Source organism: Cololabis saira, chromosome 21, assembly GCF_033807715.1.
Source record: "Cololabis saira isolate AMF1-May2022 chromosome 21, fColSai1.1, whole genome shotgun sequence".
In the NCBI taxonomy this organism is placed as follows: domain Eukaryota; kingdom Metazoa; phylum Chordata; class Actinopteri; order Beloniformes; family Belonidae; genus Cololabis; species Cololabis saira.
The window spans coordinates 32,370,491-32,390,351 of record NC_084607.1 but is presented as its reverse complement, the minus strand read 5'-3'; the positions used below and the strand labels follow the sequence as shown (position 1 = coordinate 32,390,351).

The 19,861-nt window shown below is 41.9% G+C and overlaps 1 protein-coding gene across 1 annotated transcript; it reads left to right on the top strand.

The window, feature by feature from the left end:
* The first annotated feature begins 555 nt into the window (after window positions 1-555).
* prpsap2 (phosphoribosyl pyrophosphate synthetase-associated protein 2) lies at window positions 556-19,067 on the top strand. The gene is made up of 11 exons (XM_061712136.1): window positions 556-660; window positions 2,640-2,803; window positions 11,699-11,751; window positions 12,712-12,778; window positions 12,886-13,058; window positions 13,144-13,259; window positions 14,879-14,934; window positions 15,166-15,314; window positions 15,412-15,482; window positions 15,553-15,699; window positions 17,587-19,067. The coding sequence occupies exons 2-11, from the start codon at window positions 2,718-2,720 to the stop codon at window positions 17,743-17,745; spliced, it is 1,077 nt and encodes a 358-aa protein (XP_061568120.1). The 5' UTR covers window positions 556-660; window positions 2,640-2,717; the 3' UTR covers window positions 17,746-19,067.
* Window positions 19,068-19,861: the final 794 nt, after the last annotated feature.

Below are 19,861 nucleotides of genomic sequence, written 5' to 3'. Positions count from 1 at the left end.
TCGACTTGGAAAAGAAGGTGTGATATGACTCCTGAATGCAGGAAGCAGCAGTAGCAGAAGAACAGAATCATGAATACATGATAGAATTGCAAGAGAAACATTTTTGACCAAACATAAATAACGTTTTCACAACTAAATATTATGAGGTAAGCAACGATTTTTATTTAGGACTTTAAATATGATTAATTTAAAAAGAGCTGAAGACAATAATGTTACTTTAGTGTTATTTCAGTGCTATATTAGTATATTAGTATATTTGAGTTATAAAAACTCTGCCCTCAAGCTTCAGGTCAGGCGATGCTTCTTCAACAGGCAATCTCTCTTTCTGTTGTCTTGGGACTGTTCAAATGACAAACATCTGACTGTTCTATAGTTCAATATCGCTACAGCTATATTAACAGCTATAGCAAAACAATTATTTGCAGCAATCATTTTTCAATATTTATAAGCGATGTTTACGTGCACCACGAGCAGTCCATGAACGCATCTTAAGGGGTTGCCGCTTCAGTTTCCTGGCCTCTGATTGGTCAAAGGGAACGTCCGTCAAAGACCGAACGTCACGGTGTCAGACAGTCGAAGGGAGCAGGTTGCAAGAGTCGGAGCTTTACATAGTCAAATACAGTTGGTTGCAGCTTGTAACCGGACCTAACGCACAAGCTGGTGAGGAACTATGTTTTTGTTATTGTATTTATTTTTTTTACAAATGAGTTTTTCTTGATATGCAGGCAAAGAGACCCATTGTCAGTTGCGCGAGGAATCAATTCTCGCTCAGCAGCCTTTTAGCGGCGTTGATGAGTGTTTTTAGCGAAGTATCGCGTTATTACCGCCGGTTGTCTCGTGATATCCAAACAATTCCCGCTACCGGTTGTTAATTCGGCATAATTGGACATTTTTTTTGATAGAACGCTTATTTTTATACCAATTTAGCCCAACATTTCCCCCCTAAAATTTTAGAGAAAAAGGAAACGTACAGAGCAAAAGCCCCGTAGTTGGTCAGGATCGCAGCATGGCTGGTGGAGCGTGTTGACATGAGGAGGTTCCTGGTTTATGGGTCTGCGTTAAATCAACGCAGCGCCTACGCCGTAGGGTACGGCGTAGGATATGCGTTGGTGTAACGCAGACCATAAATCGGCCTTACCTCGGTTCCTACCGCGGGGTTGAATCAGCATGCTCGGGGTCGCTGATTGAAACACTAACTCAAGTTAAAGCAAAAGCTGAGATAAACCTTTGATCTAACCTGTTCATCCATATAGTTTAAGTCGCACACCCTCTGATCGCACATGGCTTTACATTGTAACCCAGCTCTGTCGTTAGCGGGAAGGAAAAGAACCAGGGACAGTTATTAATAATAACATTTTCATGTAAATATGCTATATTATAACCAGTGGCTGATTTGCATGTTTAGTCCCTGGGGCAGGTTGATGTAAAAAAGGTTTCAGACACACATACATTACATACAGTCCAAAATGATGACACACAGCAGTAAAATAGAAGAATAGAATAGAATACTTGTCAATATACCTGGGTACAGTGAGATAAAATTAAGCAGCATCACCTCTCCAGTGCAAGACAGTGCAAACAATAAGAAATGTAAATAATATAATAATATAAAAAGGTTCAGGTGCATTTGAATAGTGAAATCAGACCTGAGACCCTATCTACAGATAATAAACATATAACTACATGTGGTGGAATATTGCACGGATAGTCCGGGAAAAAGTATTGCATGGTAAAAACAGTAATTGCACATGAAGGCATTCACATTTTGTTCAGGGCGGTTATGGCTTTAGGGAAAAAGCTGTTTTTCAGTCTGTTAGTTTTTGACCTGATGACTCTGTAGCGTTTTCCTGAAGGCAGCAGGTCAAACAGGTCAGAGCCGGGGTGGGAGCTGTCTAAAATACACTAATAAATACACAATAGAAGAAAATACACTAAGATAAAAGGTAAAACATACAATAAAATACACTAAGTGTAATATTAGTGCAGACTTGATTCTCTAGAAGCTTGTTCTTAAGTGTTTAATGAAGGAGGTGAGGGTGAGTTTGTCTCGTATGACATTTGCTACTGTGTTCCATGTATGAGATGCTCCGTATGAAAACGCTGACTGCCCAAAAGCACTTTTTCTGAATGGGACGATACAGTCACCTCTAGATCCTGCTCTGGTTAACCTGTTCATGTTTTTCTTTATATATATATATATATATTTAATGGAGGTGGAATTACATTGTCCCAGCTCAAAAGTTCATATTTCTTCAAGATTGCACAATGGTACGTGATACGTGTTGGACTTTTTATCTAGAATTTTCAAAGACTGTTTGTATGCAATAATATCCTATTTATTGGTTTAGTTTGCCTAATTTATAAATACACACATGGTCCAGTGCATTGAGTGAGTTTCCCCCTGTAGCTTCAGGATTTAAAAGATGCACACCAGGGGTTTAATTATGGACATTAAGGCTGCTGTGGTGCATCATGTGATGATGCTGCCATCGTGACTGAAATCAGCATCTTAAATGAAAGTCTGTTACGACTCAACGGAATGTATTTCCTGTTTCTCTTCAGAGTTGTGAGAGCTGACACGTGATTTATAAGAGAAAAAGAAATAACACCAAGTAACAGTTGCTCTTTGTGGACTGCAGGAAGGTCTCAGCGCAGAGTGGGTGCCCAGGGATCCACTGCCCGGCTGTGGCGAGAGCAGCGGCCGAGACCCCCGAGACATGAACAAGGGAGACAAGGGTGGCCTGGTGATCTTCACCGCCAACTCGCACGCCTCAAGCCGCGAGTTGGGCAAGAAAATTGCAGAGTGAGTAGAGGACAAGTTACTGATTTTTTCCAAGTCCAAAACGTGCAGCAGAACTGGTTGTTTTGCAGTAAATGGTTCATGTAAGTCCTCCAGTTCCCTCTCTGTCTTTTACTCTGTCTCAGATGGGAAGAAGTGACTTGCAGACGCTTTTCAAACAAGTGTGTCAGTTGCATCTTTCTCTTTTTATAAACATGTAGTGTGTCTGTGTCTGCATCCACATGTATAGATGCAGATATTCTCACACAAGTTAGACTAAACAAATGTGGTACTCAAGAATGTAGCACATCTTACAGCCTGTCCTAACTGCATGCGAGCGTCCGACTGTCGCGCCGCACTGCGTGGCATCGGACGCGCTCTGTCCACACTGAACGCGTTATCGGCCCCACGTTCTACCAGGTTGTTTTGATTGACAGCGGAGACTCGCCTTTTAAAATGCTGATTCATGGTTCCGCGTTACACTAACGCAGACCTTATGGCGTAGGGTACGCGGCGCACTCACCGAACGGTGCGCGTCGCCGCGTACCCTACGCCGTAGGCTACGCCGTCGATTTTACGCGGAACCATAAATCTGCCTTTATTCACCCGCCCGAGACTCGCCTTTTATTCTCCCCACCAACCGCCCGTGCGCTCCCTTTGCAGCTCCCTGTCCATCTCCCTCCAGCAGCTGCCACTTTATTGAGGTTTTTGTAGTGAAATGAGGAGGAATCATAGAGATAACTTCTCATTTCAACTAACTGGATCAGCCGTTCCTCATCCATGACTGTTTCCTGCAGCGCTTTCAACCGACTTTTAACGCAGGCGGCAGGAAGAAAATAGAAGCAGGTCTACCGTCCGACCAAAGTGGGGAAAAAAACGAACAAAATAACGGAGTGTGGTGACGCAATCACACAGCGAACAGCTGGAGTGACCGGCGTGTTCGTGGTGTTAAATGCAGCAAACATGTCAGATCATTACTGGGATGTGGGAAAAAAGCAGAGGACACGAGAAATGACCAAATAGGTACCAGATCTTGTTGGATCCGGCACAAATTAAGCCCTAATAAGATTAAGATAAGATTCTTATTATATCTTATTATTTTATCAGAACCTTCCAGCTCCTTGGCGATCTCCCTCCAGCCAGCTGCCACTTTATTGAGGTTCTTGTATTGAAATCACTGTTTCCTACAGCGCTTTCAACTTTTTTTTTCAACTTTCAACCGGCTTTCAAAGCGAGCGACGGGAAGAAAATAGAAGCAGGGCCTGCGACAAAAGTCCAGCTCAAAACGGCGCGCCGCGTCGCGCCGCATCGCGCCACGTCGCTCGCAACCAGTGTAGACAAAAAATAAAAAATAAAGCAATGGAACTGTTTTTGACGCTGACGCTCGCTCGCGTCGCATGCAGTGTGGACACGGTGTTAGAGATAAACAGTCATGAAAGCAAAATGAATGTTTTTTTAGATAAGTTGCCAAAAAAAAATAACAGTAGCAATTACTGTTTTCTTGTAGCGTGGTGTCAAAATGCAGTTTTGGCCTCCTGAGTGTTTTTGTGCAGAACAGACGAGTGGTCGATGCAGCTACTCATCATTGAGATCCAAAGAAAAACAACCTGGGGATCAAATTTGATAAACAAAAGAACTGATTGAAATAAGAAGTCAAAAAGCTGTCCAGAAATTCAGGCTTTTAAAGTTTTAAGCACATGAAGTTTGATTCAAAGAGCCCCATATCTCGTGAGAATGAAGTCGTGTATGGCATTCAGGGTAGAAATCCTCTCAGACCATCTGCTGCTGAGTTTGTCCCACAAAGTTCAGTCAGTGCATCATCTCAACCATCTGCCAACAGTAGGAAGCAAATCTGCATCACCAGTGGAAATGCTGGATGATGATTAATAAGATCAATTCAGTCCTCCACCTGCAGGGACCAGCAGGACCATGGCACACTGGGCCTGAACAAAGCCATGTTTCTACAAACTAACACAAATGTTCATGGTTTGTATCCCAAATCGATCATGCTTCAAGTATCTCAGCAAACCTTTCATACCCTTCATCATGAACAAGAACATTCTGCTCAAACTCCTCACCGTTATGCAACTTCAACATGATATAAAGTCCTCACTTTCTTCACTCCCAAGAAGTTTCCCTCTCTTGTGTGGAGACCCTTTCAACTACATTTTTAAGAGCATGTGGACAATAAAAAGCTGCTAGTTGTGTGGACAGTATATGCAGGGACAACCAAGAGCTAGTAGGTACTTGGCAACACATGATTCCTAACAGTGGATATCAAAGAGCCAAAGAACTTTAATGAGAACATTTAGGAAATGAAAAAAAGGCCACTGCATATATGGAAAATGATCTTGGATCGTCTGACGGCGTGTCTCCTTCCTTCCTTGTATTTATGTGTCTGCTGCAGTATTACGGAAGACATTGTTTACATGTCAGAGATGAGCATGCCTGCTTTAATCCTCAGGTTGCCATATAAACAGAGAGAAAGATGGAGAGACACTGATTATGACCTGCCGGGCATCATAGCCAAGCACATTAAGCATCAGATTTATCTATTACATCCACAAAACACAAGTTTCAGGCAGTTTTGCTGCCTGCTGACTCAAAGAGAAAAGAGCTTTGCACAATTCCTCTCTAAAGGTATGTCTACTGTGTGACAAGTTATAGATTGGACTTCTGTCCTGACATGGATAAGATCAGAATAACAAAAAGAATTGACGTTTTAAAGAAAATGTTGCCGTTTTAGGTGTCTATCTGTTGGACAAATAGACCAAGACTGTGTTGCAATTCTTTGCCACATAAAACGTGTGAGCCGAAGCGTCTTGCCACCATTTATATCCATCTCAAAGCAGAGAAAGTGGCAACGTTAAACATCTGAACACAGTTGTGGGATTTCTCTGGAAATATGTGGCCTAATGAGGACTTGAACTGTAGACTGTGTCTTGGCGTTTGCGTCTGTGCACGTCAAGGGTATGAAAGGCAGCAAAAATATTCCAGCGGTGCATCTACAGGACTGTCTCAGAAAATTAGAATATTGTGATTTTCTGTAATGCAATTACAAAAACAAAAATCTCATACATTGTGGATTCATTACAAATCAACTGAAAAATGGCAAGCCTTTATTATTTTAATATTGCTGATTATGGTTTACAGCTTAAGAAAAACTCAAATATCCTATCTCAAAAAATTAGAATCTTAATCTTAAACTGTAAGCCATAATCAGCAATATTAAAATAATAAAAGGCTTGCAATATTTCAGTTGATTTGTAATGAATCCAGAATGTATGACATTTTTGTTTTTTTTAATTGCATTACAAAAAAAAAAGAACTTTATCACAATATTCGAATTTTCTGAGACAGTCCTGTATATCCTGACTTCTGCTTAGAACGACTCATGAAGGGAGTTAAAGGTGAGAGGGAGAGGTGCTGGAGTTTGACTGTTGTCGTTCGGTGGCTGTACTTATCAGTAGCAACGACTGTAACTTCTGTTTCTGCGTCTGGCGATAACGTTCCAGATAAGAATTAAGAGCATAGACACGTTTGACTGCTGTGGAAATCTCTGAAATCGTTGCTGAGGTGGAGTTGTTCATTAGGTCCAATGTTCCTTCAAGTGATGGGATCAATAGCGTCTGTCAACGGCGAGGGGGAAGGACTTTGTACCGTAAGAACCTGGTTAGGGTCGACTACTGAGAGGAGTCCACGAGGCCCGGAGCAGCTATCCTGCTATCAGCTAACTGAATATCCACCGGTCATAAAGAGAAACGCTTGATGATGCAATACAATCAATGAAAGATGAGAGGAAAAGCCAGAAATGTCCACAGAAGACCTACATTCAGGGTGTGATTTGTGAAAAAACCAGAGGGGGGGGATAATTTTGAGAAATATTTTTATTCAGAAAAATGACCACACAACAGCGGGCCAACAGTATGGGCTATATGAAAACTTGTTTCTTGTGTAAACCTTACACTGAAGCTACATAACGTACCAGTAGGCCTATTTTGAACATGAACTGAACCACTGCATTTGCAGAAATATTTTCTCCTAATATTGTTTTTAAATGTGCCAAATAAAAATAAATAGACAAAATAATTTTAATTCTTTCTCGATATCAGTTTAACAGAAAACATGGGAGCTCCTCAGCCGGGGAGATGCTGCTGTCCACCTTCCGATCAGCAATGTCAGATCTGGTTTCATCTTCTGTCGAATTTTTTCTCTGGATTTTTGGTTGTGATCCTGTAAAATATGAGGATTATGCTGCTCTGGATTCTTTTCATTTTTTCATTCATTTGACTGACTGTATCTTTTATTTTGGCGGGCCGGAAGTCGGACTTTTGGAATGCAAGAAAATCCGGTTGGTTTTCAAAATAAAACTACTTTCTGTGGGCGCGATGCCTCTGACTCGCTCCCGGTATCAAAATCACAGCACAAGCAGAATGAGCACGGACTCTGTGTATTTTGGTTGTTATTACTTGTTAATAATTACAACGTAATGGTGAAAATACTTTGGGTGGGGGGGATACATTTTGTCCCCACCGAGGATAAAAATAATTCAGCAGAGAGGGTAGGACGTGTAAACCAGAGGGGGGGGAAATCCCCACCATCCCCACCGGCAAATCGCACCCTGCCTACATTCATGGAGATCATGAGCTCAACTGTGGACATTATTGTTTGAAGTTATTCTTCATAGAGGATAACTTGACGCCAAATAATCACTGATGCTCTGCAGAGAGGATGCAGATTCTTCCCTTCATGTGGTGACCAAATGGTGATGTTGCACCAGATCTCACTGAATACAGAACAGCTCTTCCACAGTGGAGACACGTTGATGCTGCAGCAGCGGTTTTCTGCTTGTTCGCTCGGGGTGTGAAAGGGAGTATCTGCTGAAAAGCGGCAGGTGTATCCGCCTTAAAGTCTGAATGGCCTGTTAATATCGTAAAGTGCAATCCTTAGCCGTGATGACTCGGAGGTTAAAGCGAAGGCTGCAGGGAATGCCGTGATCTTCGAGGATACACCAAGGGTTTCAACTATTTCTGTCAAGGCCAAGCATCCCATAAGCCAACAACTTCCTTTTTCTTCATGGAAAAGGGATAAAATGTCAGTTGCTTGGTTTCTGGTGGTTTCAGAGGCTGCTAAAGTTGTTGAGTCCAAAGACTTGGTGTCGTGCAGTGGACTTGGCAGATCCCGACAACAGGAAAGATTCATAGGTGCACTGGGAGGACGGAGTCTGTCTACGGAAAATGTTGATGGAACTGAAAATGCCATCATTCAGCAAGGTCACTTGGAGAGGTTTGTTGAGTAAATAATCGCTTTGAAAAGGGGAACATCTGGAGCCGGTGCTGGATAAAAGTACAGAGTTTTTTCTTTCTCCGAATGGTAGGAAGGCTCAATAAAGCAGCAGTACCCAACGTTAGAAAACATCCCATCATCCGTGCTAATGACCAGCCTTAGTTTATCCTTATTTTATCAATGAATCTCAAGCATTTAGGACATTGTGAAAGAAATGCCCTGGTTTCAAACTTTGTTTGTGGTGTTTGATAAGCAGTGCAAATGCCCGTACCAGAAGATGTTTTCCTATGTAATTTGCAGACGTTATGGGACAGATCTAGCAACAGACTACAGCCTGACCCGGTACACGGTGCGAGAGCACCAGGAGGTTCCCAAAGGAGTGATGATGATGATTCTGATTCCTTTGTCCCAGTACAGGACTGTCTCAGAAAATTACAATATTGTGATAAAGTTCTTTATTTTCTGTAATGCAATTTAAAAAAAAAAAAAAAAAAAAAAAAAAAGTCATACATTCTAATTCAATTCAATTTTATTTATATAGCGTCTAATACAACAGAGTTGTCTCTAGACGCTTTACAGAGACCCATACCCAGAACATGACCCCCGAGCAGTTATTACATAAACAATGGCAGGTAAAAACTCCCCTAGTGGGAGAAAAACCTTAAGCCAAACAGTGGCAAGAAAAACTCCCCTTTAGGAGGGAAGAAACCTTGAGCAGGACCAGGCTCATCAGGGGGGACCCTCCTGCCGAGGGCCAGACTGGTGGGTCAGGGACGGCAACAGCACAGCAGTCTGGATTCATTACAAATCAACTTGAAATATTGCAAGCCTTTTATTATTTTAATATTGCTGATTATGGTTTACAGTTTAAGATTAAGATTCCCAGAATATTCAAATTTTTTGAGATAGGATATTTGAGTTTTCTTAAGCTGTAAACCATGAAAAAATCAAAAAAATTGAATATTCTGGGAATCTTAATCTTAAACTGTAAGCCATAATCAGCAATATTAAAATAATAAAAGGCTTGCAATATTTCAGTTGATTTGTAATGAATCCAGAATCTATGACATTTTTGTTTTTGTAATTGCATTACAGAAAATGACAATATTCTAATTTTCTGAGACAGTCCTGTATATAAAATATGTGGTGGCAGACGACTCTGGTCCTTTCATAGCATGAAAGGAGGGACGGCAGGGAGGGCAACGTGTCCAGAACTGGACACCAGCTCTGCACAGATTCACATGTCAGATAAAACGGTAGTACTAACAGAGTGGGCCGAGTTTCAGGTCGGGGTGAAATGGAGTTCAGTAGCCCTTCCACATCACATCCTGGTGGGGTGTTGGAAAGAATCGATTGTATGGCTAGCTCCATCAACAAAGACTAGCCTGTGTGAATAAGAGGCCGTCTTGTGACCCGTCATAAAGATGTCAGATGATGCTACAGATCTGGAACTCCTGACTTCAGATCACATCCTTTTGTCCAGAGGCTGCCTGTCCATCGCTCATAGTAGCAGCGACTGTCAGTCTGACCTTTTTTTTTTTTTTTTTTTTTTTTTTTTTTTTTCTCTTTTATACTCTTTATTTATTTAGGCAACAAAGAACCTGAGGGCATCATGGGTGTTACAAAGTCAAGGCAATACAATTTCTTCCATACATCGTGCTACCGTGTCATATCTTTGTTAGTGTGCATACAGAATCCATTTTTCCCAGTACTTGTCACATTTCTGCAGTTCAGGTTTCAATACAAAAGTGAGTCTCTCCGTACAATAAACACCTTCTACAATCTTCAGCCACTGATCTTTTGTTGGAGGCTCATCCTGCAACCAACTACGAGTTATTGCTTTCCTGCTGCTTGCCAGAAGTATCTTCAGCAAATATTTATCTTTAAGAGGAACAGTTTCTGGCATCTTTCTTAAATATAGTGTGATGAATGAGCAATCTAACTCCACTCCCAACATTTCAGATATCGCCGTAGCCACCTCCTGCCAATATGGCTGTATCTTTGGGCAAGCCCAGAAAATGTGGTAATTGTTTGCCATAGAGGTTCCGCATTGCCTCCAACAAAATCCCCGGCTCTGAGTGTGTGTTTGTAGTGCTGTTATTCTGGGGGTGATGAAGTTTCTCGTAATATTCTTCCAGCCAAACTCTCTCAGGGCTCTTGAGTTTGCAGTGGTTGCCTGTGTCTCACAGATCTCCGTCCAGTCTTCCTCTGATATTTGTGCACCTGACTCTTTCTCCCATTTTTGTTTGATATATATTGTAGTATTTTTTTGCCATTTGTATACTTCCATATAATCTCGACACCAATTTTAAATTTTTTCCCATTATGTATGCATTAGAGAATAGAGTAATCAAGCTATGTTCATTTGTCGTTTTGCTTTGTATTTCCTTACTGACCTTTTAAGTTGCATAGTTGTAATAAAAACAACCATAACAACAGCAATAATACACATATATGCACGCACGCACGCACGCACGCACGCACGCACGCACGCACGCACGCACGCACGCACGCACACACATCAGTTATATATCCATAATATATTAATAACACTATAATTTATACTAATACACTACTAGCACTAATAATAACATACATTAGTATATTTTCAGTCACTGCTATCATTATAATAATTCTACTAATTTCAATATGAGTAATAAATTCCCAGTCATATGGTCTGCAGCATTAGGTGAGCCTTATGTCATTTTTTAAAAGTTAATTTGTTTTGTGAGCGAGATATGTGAGGAGGTAAAGAGTTGCAGGACATTATTGAACGACAGATAACTGAGTGTTTGAATAGATGAGTTCTCGGAGTTGGAGGTATCAGGTATCCAGAGCTGCATTTCTGGTGTAATGGTTATGTCTGTCTCTAGTATTTAGTAATTGGTTGAAAAAATGTTCAGGTGTCTTACTGAATATGATGTTTCTAAAAATCATCAGGATGTTGTAGCTTAGTGTTCAGGAATGAAGACCTGGAATTTTAGGATGAAGCCAACTTTGGCCACAAACATGTAGTGTTTTTATCTCGTCAGCTGACCATTTACGGTCACCAGATACGGCAGATACGTCAATATTCTCTGCATCATGAATCTCCATTCGATTTCCATTCGATTGAGATCTGTCGTCTTCCCGCTGACTTTGCAGCAGCAGCAAATCCACCACCTCTTGTTTTTTTAATTTTCTTCAAACAAGTAAACGTCCCCTTTGCTGTAAAATGTCCTCTTTTTCCTTGATTTTCTAAAAAGCCACGTTGATTAGAAAACTCTTCTTCTTCCCGTCGTTTTCATAAGTGAGACTGTAAATCCCCGGCTCTGCTCGCCCCCCGTGGAGCCTCACGGGATGTTCCCGTGTTTCCCTCCAGCTAAAAATATCACCAACACTTTATTTTTAAATGTAACATTTAGTTGCTTAAATACAAACGCAGATCAAACTTTAAAAGAAATATGTGATTACAGATTGTGTAAAGATATCAAATTTGCATATTTGAACACATTTTTTGTGGGGAGGAAATAAAGAGAGTACCGTATTGTTGTACAATTGTACAGAAAGTATTACTTGATTGTATCTTCTACATGAATTCAACGAAACTCCATGTCTGACTAATCAGTTTCTCTTTTCTTTCCTCTTCCTCAGGCGGTTAGGTGTGGTGCTCGGCAAGGTGCAGGTGTACCAGGAAGCTAACAGAGGTATTATGGCGGTGATGTTTTATTCCTTTGTCTCACTTAGATGCTGCATGCTGTGAAGAAGACATTTTGATAAAAGTGCGGTTACTGCGGTATATTAAATTGACCTAAAAGTCAATGGTGCAATTTCAGATTAAAAGGTGCAGAAATTCAAACAACAATACATCTGATCAGCAAGCTGAAACCTTTAGATGGCGACTGAAGTCTTAGCCTCCCGGTAGATCCTGTTTCTAACAGTTTTAAGAAGAATCTCTGAAGAGGTTTTCTGCCCCGTATTTAAAATATTTTTACACCATACTTTGATGATATTTGGTCTTATATGAAGCACTTTCTATTGTTTAGTTAAAGTTCTTATAGTTAGGTTGTATTGGTTGAATGGAGGATATCCCTTTCTGTTTATTTAAAAAATCAATTGTTTCCAATATACAGTATTACATTCACTTCTTGGACCATTGCCATGTCTTTCTCCAAAGTTCAACCAATTTCATTGGGAAAGGTGGATTAAAAAAAAAAAAACAAGTCGGAAAAAAAAAGTCCAAGTGTCTTTGATCATGGTGCTCTCGTTATCGTCACAGCTTTGCAATGTGAAAAATAAATAAAGTCCAGTATTAGAGAGGTATCAGGTGTAGAGAGCAGGTCATCACAAAAAACACAGATTCAAATGAAGTCAGATCTCACAGGCTTCATGTACTCAAGTCTATTTAGACCAAATCGCATAGAACTTTTCTTTTTGTATTCTGAGGGAAAATGACAACTTTTCCATGATGTAAGTATCAATCCATTCTTCAATAGTGGGTGATTGAAGGATACACCGTTCATGGTTAGGACACCGTGGCTACTCAGGTCTGTACTAATGTAACCTGGATCTTACGAGCTGTTCATGAGACGGAAGCGTGTTCTGGTAGAGAAAGCTGCATGGATGCTTGTTCCACTCCCTCCTCACATCCCGTTTGGTTTCCTTAGAAACGCGGGTACAGATCCAGGAGTCGGTGCGAGGCAAAGATGTTTTCATCATCCAGACAGTGTCCAAGTAAGAACCAACATACTTTTGAATAATACAACCCAGCTTTTTCTTGAAACATCCAGTCATGTTAGGTTTAGTAAATGAATAAATGATAGATCTGTGGTTGGTTTCAGGGACGTGAACACCACCATCATGGAGATGCTGATCATGGTGTACGCGTGCCGGACGTCGTGTGCTCGCAGCATCACCGGCGTCCTCCCCTACTTCCCCTACAGCAAGCAGTGTAAGATGAGGAAGAGGGGATCCATTGTTTCTAAGCTTATCGCCTCCATGATGTGTAAAGCTGGTACGTAAGCGAGGACTTACACACACGCAGTGTAACGGAGCGTTTGGGACGAGGTCACGTGTTCATACGTGTGTGTCGTCTCCAGGCCTCACCCACCTCATCACCATGGACCTGCACCAGAAGGAGATTCAAGGCTTCTTCAACATCCCCGTGGACAACTTGAGAGCTTCTCCGTTCCTGCTCCAGTACATCCAGGAAGAGGTACAATAACCGTCGTCATGGTGATGAAGTTATGCAGGGGCTTCTCACTCCCTGTGTCCTTCAATGACCTTCACTTTTTTGAGTTCATAAGCTTATTAAATTAGCAGCCCACTAAAATCTCCTTTCCCTTTTTAGTTTTCAGAGATAAAAAAAAAATCCATATCTGAATAACCCCCAAAGGGAAATTGCATAAAGGCCTTTAGCTCATGTTATTTATGAATTTGCACGAAAACAAAGGTGGGAAACGTCAACAAACACGGTCATTTGACAGGACACTCAGACAGACAAACACGGATATAGTTATAGTACTATATACACGGATGCACCGAGAGAAAATATCTAGAAAATAGTTCTGTGATTCCTGGTAAAACCACCCATGTCCTGAATGGGTCCAGCGTATAAGCACTCGCGTTGTGAGAACACAAACTATAATCACATGTCATAGTTGGGATTTGATCCAGGTGATTATTGGACAGATGCTTTGAAACCCTCAGATGTTTATCTCAAGATACTCTTCCTGTGAGGGCACTGACGATACCAGAGAGTCTAAATGGAAATGTACGGCTAAGAGCAGCATTAAAGCTCATCACCATCACCCTCCTGCACGGTGCTGAGATGTCTGCCCCCTCCTGATTTCTTATTTATGAAATGTTTGTCACACTTGAATGTTTCAGATCACCAAACAAATTTAAATATTAGACAAAGATAACACAAGTAAACACAAAATTCAGTTTTTAAATGAAGGTTTTTATTATTAAGGGGAAAAAAAATCCAAACCTGCATAGCCCTGTGTGAAAAAGTGATTCCTCCCCCTCTTAAAACATAAATGAACTGTGGTTTATCACATCTTTGGAAAGCTGAGTTCAGTTTCTCCAGCCACACACAGGCCTGATTACTGACACACCTGTTCTCAATCAAGAAATCACTTAAATAGGACCTGCCTAACAAAGGGAAGTAGAGCAAAAGATCCTCAAAAGCTAAAATGCTTTCATAGCATGAAAGGAGGGATGGCAGGGAGTTTTTGCATAAAATGCTAAAAACCAAATTCTCAAAAATTAAAAACTGAACATGGAAAAACTAAAAAAAGAATGTGGGAAAAAATAAAAGCGATTTCATACGTCCTCTGTTTCCTCCCTGGATCTGTTTGGTAATTCTGCCCCACGATGTTTCTAAAAGCAGTTCTATCAGCATTCTGGAAGCTGATTGATCCTTACAGCATCATTAGCTGCCAATACTTGCTGTTGAATCTCATTATAATACTAGTATTAATATGTTGCAGAACTACACAGTCATGTAATTCATGCAACAGCTCAAACAACAGTTTTAATAACACTAACCCAAATCAATATCGGATCAAATCAAATAGGATCGAATCAAACCCTGATAATCGATTGTGAATCTTAAGAATTTTTCACAACTGTATGTACCACTTATCCGTATCTGTACTGGTTGTCAGGATTTCAAACAGGTAAATGAGTGTGTATTTGAGTGTGTGTGTGCACCGGACCCCCCCGGGGCTTTACTCTCTCACTGGCCATCGACTTCCCCAGAATAACACTGTGCTTGTGACACTTTGTGCTAAAAGCTGATTTAAATCCTGACTTTTAATTAACCCCCAGATCCCCGACTACAGAAACGCTGTAATTGTTGCCAAATCCCCAGCTTCAGCCAAAAGGTAGGTCCTCCTCTTAAACTCTGCTCGTGAAGTTAACTTGTGCTGAGTTTTAGTGCCATGACTTATATTTTATATGTTAGACTCCCATCCTTCCTGTCGTCCACAGCTGCTTAAACGCAGAGTTTACGTGTCTGTTCCTACTCTTGTGCTCCCTTTTGGTGAAGGCTGAGGTTGCAGAGTGAGCCGTTGCGAGGAGTAACTGACAGGGTTGTTGTCTGCGTGGATGTGCAGGGCTCAGTCGTTTGCAGAGCGTCTGCGTCTGGGCATCGCTGTGATCCACGGTGAAGCTCAGGATGCCGAGTCGGACCAGGTAGACGGACGACATTCCCCTCCTACGGTTAAGACCACCGGAGCCATTCACCCCAGCATGGACATCCCATGTAAAGCACACACACACACCAGCAGTGTCTCACACACCCAGTCCCCCCCGCTGACCTGCAGCAGCTCAGCCGGATACTCTCTCATGTCTGTCCCCAGTGCTGATCCCCAAAGAGAAGCCTCCCATCACCGTGGTAGGAGACGTAGGAGGACGCATCGCCATCATCGTGGTGAGTGGTCGCACCGGGGTGAGCCGTGCAGCTCTGAGGGGTTGAGTCTGACGGCCGTTTGGGTTTGCAGGATGACATTATCGACGACGTGGACAGCTTCGTGGCCGCAGCAGAGACACTCAAGGAAAGAGGAGCCTACAAGATCTTTGTCATGGCAACGCACGGCCTCCTCTCCTCTGACGCTCCCAGGTTTATAGAGGAGTCTGCTATCGACGAGGCAAGTGTGCTCCCATTTTAACAGCATATGCAGTACAGTAATGCCTGGTTTTTCACGGGGGTTACGTTCCAAAAAGAACCAGTGATAAGTGAAATCTGCGAAGTAGCAACCTTTCTTTTTTTTTTTTACAATTATTATATAAGGCTTCAAATTGCGGAGATCAGCCCCGCCCCACCACGACCTACGGTGGCCGAGACCCGCCATTGCTGAAAATAAAAGTAACACTGCAAACAGAAACAAACGCCGCTGCAAATAAAAGAAATGCTGCAAATATAAAGAAACCCCTCTGCAAATAAAATAAAAAAACAACGCAAATAAAAAAGCCACAACGAAAGTGAATTACCGGGGACTATTTTTGCAGATGCACCGGTGTTGCACATTAAAAATTACACGTAGCGACGTTGAACACTAACCTTTTCACTTATTTTCTCGTTCGTTTTTCTTCTTATTCCTCCCTCTTCTTATTTCTTCCAAGTTCCTTTTCACTTACGTCGTCTTCTTCTCCTCTCACGTAAAAAACACCGGTGCATCAGCAAAAATAGTCCCCGGTAATTCACTTGTAATTCACCACCGTTGTGGCTTTTTTATTTGCGTCTTTTTTTAAAAATTTGCAGCGGTGTTTGTTTTTATTTACAGCGTTTATTTTATTTGCAGCGGTGTTTGTTTTTATTTACAGCGTTTATTTTATTTGCAAAGCATTTATTTTATTCGCAGCGGCGTTTCTTTTTATTTGCAGCGTTTCTTTAATTTTCAGCAATGGTGAGTCTCGGCCACCGTAACAACCCGAGTAACTGGATTTGAATGGAAGAAAATGAAAAATGATTATGAAAAAAATACAATAAATACAGTAGGACCGATTGTGACTGGTGCGTATTCCCCTGCTCTTCTGATGCCGCTGCATCCTGACTCGCTCTGTAGCGTCTTTTTTCTCCTAAAGCCGCGGTGCAGGAGTGTTTTTTCCAGAGAAGAACATAGTTATGGGTCGTTGTTGTCGCTCTTTTTTCTTCTGGGCAAAAAGATTCTGATAAACCGACATGCCACCATGGATTATATCTGAGACTGTAATGAACGATTCATCAAAGGTCCCGTTCTTGAGCTGCTGCTGAAGCTCATTGGCCATTCTCAGCTTGTTGCTAAGCAACCAATGTTATTGACACAGGAAGTGAAGAAGCGGGGAGACTGTTTAGCCCAGGGGTCGGCAACCCAAAATGTTGAAAGAGCCATATTGGACCAAAAACACAAAACACTAATCTGTCTGGAGCTGCAAAAAATGAAAAGTCTTGTATAAAAAGTCTTGTATAAGCCTTAGAATGAAGGCAACACATGCTGCATGTATTTATATTAGTTCTAACTGGAGGAAGATTTTTTTTTTTCATTATGCACTTCAAGAAAAAAGTCGAAATGTTGAGGAAAAAGTTGAAATGTTGAGAAAAAAGTCAAAAAGTTGAAATGTTGAGAAAAAAGTCAAAATTATCGAGAAAAAAGTTGAAATGTCGAGGATATAGTCGAAATGGTGAGAAAAAAGTCAAAATGTCGAGATTAAAAAGAAAAGGAAAAAGAAAGAAAAGAAGAAAGAAAAAAAAAATAGAAGAAGAAAAGGAAAAAAGAAAAAAAAAAGGAGAAATAAAGGAAAAAAAGGTCAAAAACTTTTGAAAAAGCTCCAGGAGCCACCAGGGCAGCGCTACAGAGCCGCATGTGGCTCTAGAGCCCCGGGTTGCCGACCCCTGGTTTAGCCAATCAGAAGGCAGAACACGATGCACAATGTAAATCCGTGAAGCAGCGAGACGGTGAAAGGAGAACCGCGTTAAAGCCAGGGATTACTGTACACCAAAACGCTTCTTATCCCCAACCAAACCTCCCTCACCTGGTCCTTCTCTCCCCCCTCAGGTGGTGGTGACCAACACGATTCCTCACGAGCACCAGAAGCTCCAGTGCCCAAAGATCAAGACGGTGGACATCAGCATGATTCTGTCGGAGGCGATCCGGCGCATCCACAACGGAGAATCCATGTCCTACCTGTTCAGAAACATAGGACTGGACGACTGACCGGTCGTCCCGTCCGCCCTCGCATGTTTGTGTCTGTCAGGACTCTCCCTCCTCCCAACCCACGCCTCAACCGTTACTAACTAGTCCGGATCTGTGCTGGAAGGTTTATCCCATAGCCCGGTGTAGCCGCTCACAGATGGAAACATTCACACCACTAACTGTCTTTCTGTATTTATGGGGACTTAAAGTGTCTTCTTACCCTTTAACCTTAGTCGTCACATTTCTAAAACCTCTCTACTGAAACATGTTTACTAACCCATAAAGGCAGTAAAACAACCCCCCCCCCCTCAAAAGATGAATAGCATTTGCCTTCTCACACTTCTCCATTGGCAGGAAGTAAAACACCAAAAAGGGAAAAGCTGCACAGACGGACACGTGAATCTGAACTTTCTCCAGCGAGTGTCGCTTAACAGACGTCGGTTACGAATGCTCGTTTGTTCGTACTTTCTCTGAACTCTGTCCCTTTGTCCTTTGCTCCTGTTGTCAAATGGCTCATTCTCTACTTTAACTCTTTTTTTTGTTGCTCTCCATAAAAACATGTTTAGATGTTAAATCTTTCTGTGGTATCTCACATTTGTCTGAATGTCTCTAACTACTAAGATTGTCCTGCAATAGTCTGTGCCTTCTTGCAGGACTTGCACAGCTCAGGCCTTCGTGGTCGGACGCCATTGTCGATGAGCAGATTTCAATCTTTAAATCCATATCTATGTTTGTCACTCGTGTCGTCTCTCATGCAGACAGCACGTATAGTTAGACCGGTACTAACTAGCCACATGTCTGTGTACTCGCCATTACAATAACGATTGTTTAGGTGGAACTGGGATGAAGTGAAAACATCTGTCTTGTGAATCGGTGTGCCTGTGTTTTCATTAGTCATTAGAGCTTTACGTGCCATCATTCCAGCGCTTCCTCCTGTAAAATATTAGACTGCCAGAAGACAAACAGCCTGTGATGTGAGCTGAAGCGGCCGGGCCGGTGGCCCCCGGTCCCGGTTTCCCTGCTCCAACGTCACGCACAACTGTTTTCTTCCACATTATTCAGCTCTAGATTCGACCCATAAGTCACTTCAGACGGGTCGTAGGAGAAGGGTTGTTCCTGAACCTTTAAAGAGATAAAAACTAATCTTTTATCCTCAGATCAGTGGGAATGACAACCATTTAGTTTGCCAAAACAAGTTGCAGAAAAGCTCCAAAAATAGTCAAATGAAAGTTGTTCTGACGATCAAAACTTGAGTAAAACAGGTTTTTGTTACTTTGCCAGATGTTGCAAAAACATTTTGTATTCATTTTCAGGATTTATTGTGAATAAAGATGACCTATTTAAAAAAAGAGCGCAGTTTGTGGTTTTGTAGCATCATGGATGGAAATGGCTGTTAACACGTTTGCAGACTCGTTACACGTGTGTGAGTGAGTGTCTGTACAGTATATATACTTTCCCAGTCAAAAGTTTGGACACTTTTCTGTTTCACGGTTCCACTTATTCCCTCTTTGTGGTGGTGTTGCCATGGCAACGCAAGGGAATCTGCATAATGAGTTGACTTAGGTTTTTAAGCCGGATACCTTTCCTGACACAACCTGGCGAGCACGAGCAGAACAAACACACCCAAGAAAGTGACAACGGTAATAAATCCTAATCTCACCCTGTATTTTTCAACCAGTGAGTCCGTAGCCTCAGAGAACATTTTGAAACGTTGCAAAGCTTGCTCTTCTGTGAGCTCTGATCTCAATCCTACTGTGGAAATGCTGGAACCTGCAGGCTGGAGAAGGAACCGTCCAACTTGAGATGTCTGGAGCAGTTTCCTTATCAAAGAGGTCAGCCGTTCAGGAGCACCCCAGGCAACTGTACTCTCCCCACTCCTCTTCACTGCACACCCCAGACCTCCAGGACAAGTCAGTCCTGTCATCTCACCTGTCAGAGGACTGCAGTTGTTGGTGCATCAGCGCTGGACGGTTTTGAGGTACAGTATGGTGTGGGGAGTAAATCATCTCATCTTGAATGTGAACAAGACGAAGGAGGTGATTTTTTATTTTAAGAGAGCCAGGATTACGTCAGACTCTCTTTGATGAGACTGAAATCATAACATCGGCAACAATAAATGTACGTCTGGGGATTGATA

Bases quoted from the DNA above. Each gene is read 5' to 3' on its own strand.
- prpsap2 (XM_061712136.1), top strand. From the start codon at position 2,718: ATGAACAAGGGAGACAAGGGTGGCCTGGTGATCTTCACCGCCAACTCG. The intron at 2,804-11,698 runs GTGAGTAGAGGA...CCTCTTCCTCAG, and splicing joins TTGGGCAAGAAAATTGCAGA to GCGGTTAGGTGTGGTGCTCG. The intron at 11,752-12,711 runs GTATTATGGCGG...TGGTTTCCTTAG, and splicing joins GTACCAGGAAGCTAACAGAG to AAACGCGGGTACAGATCCAG.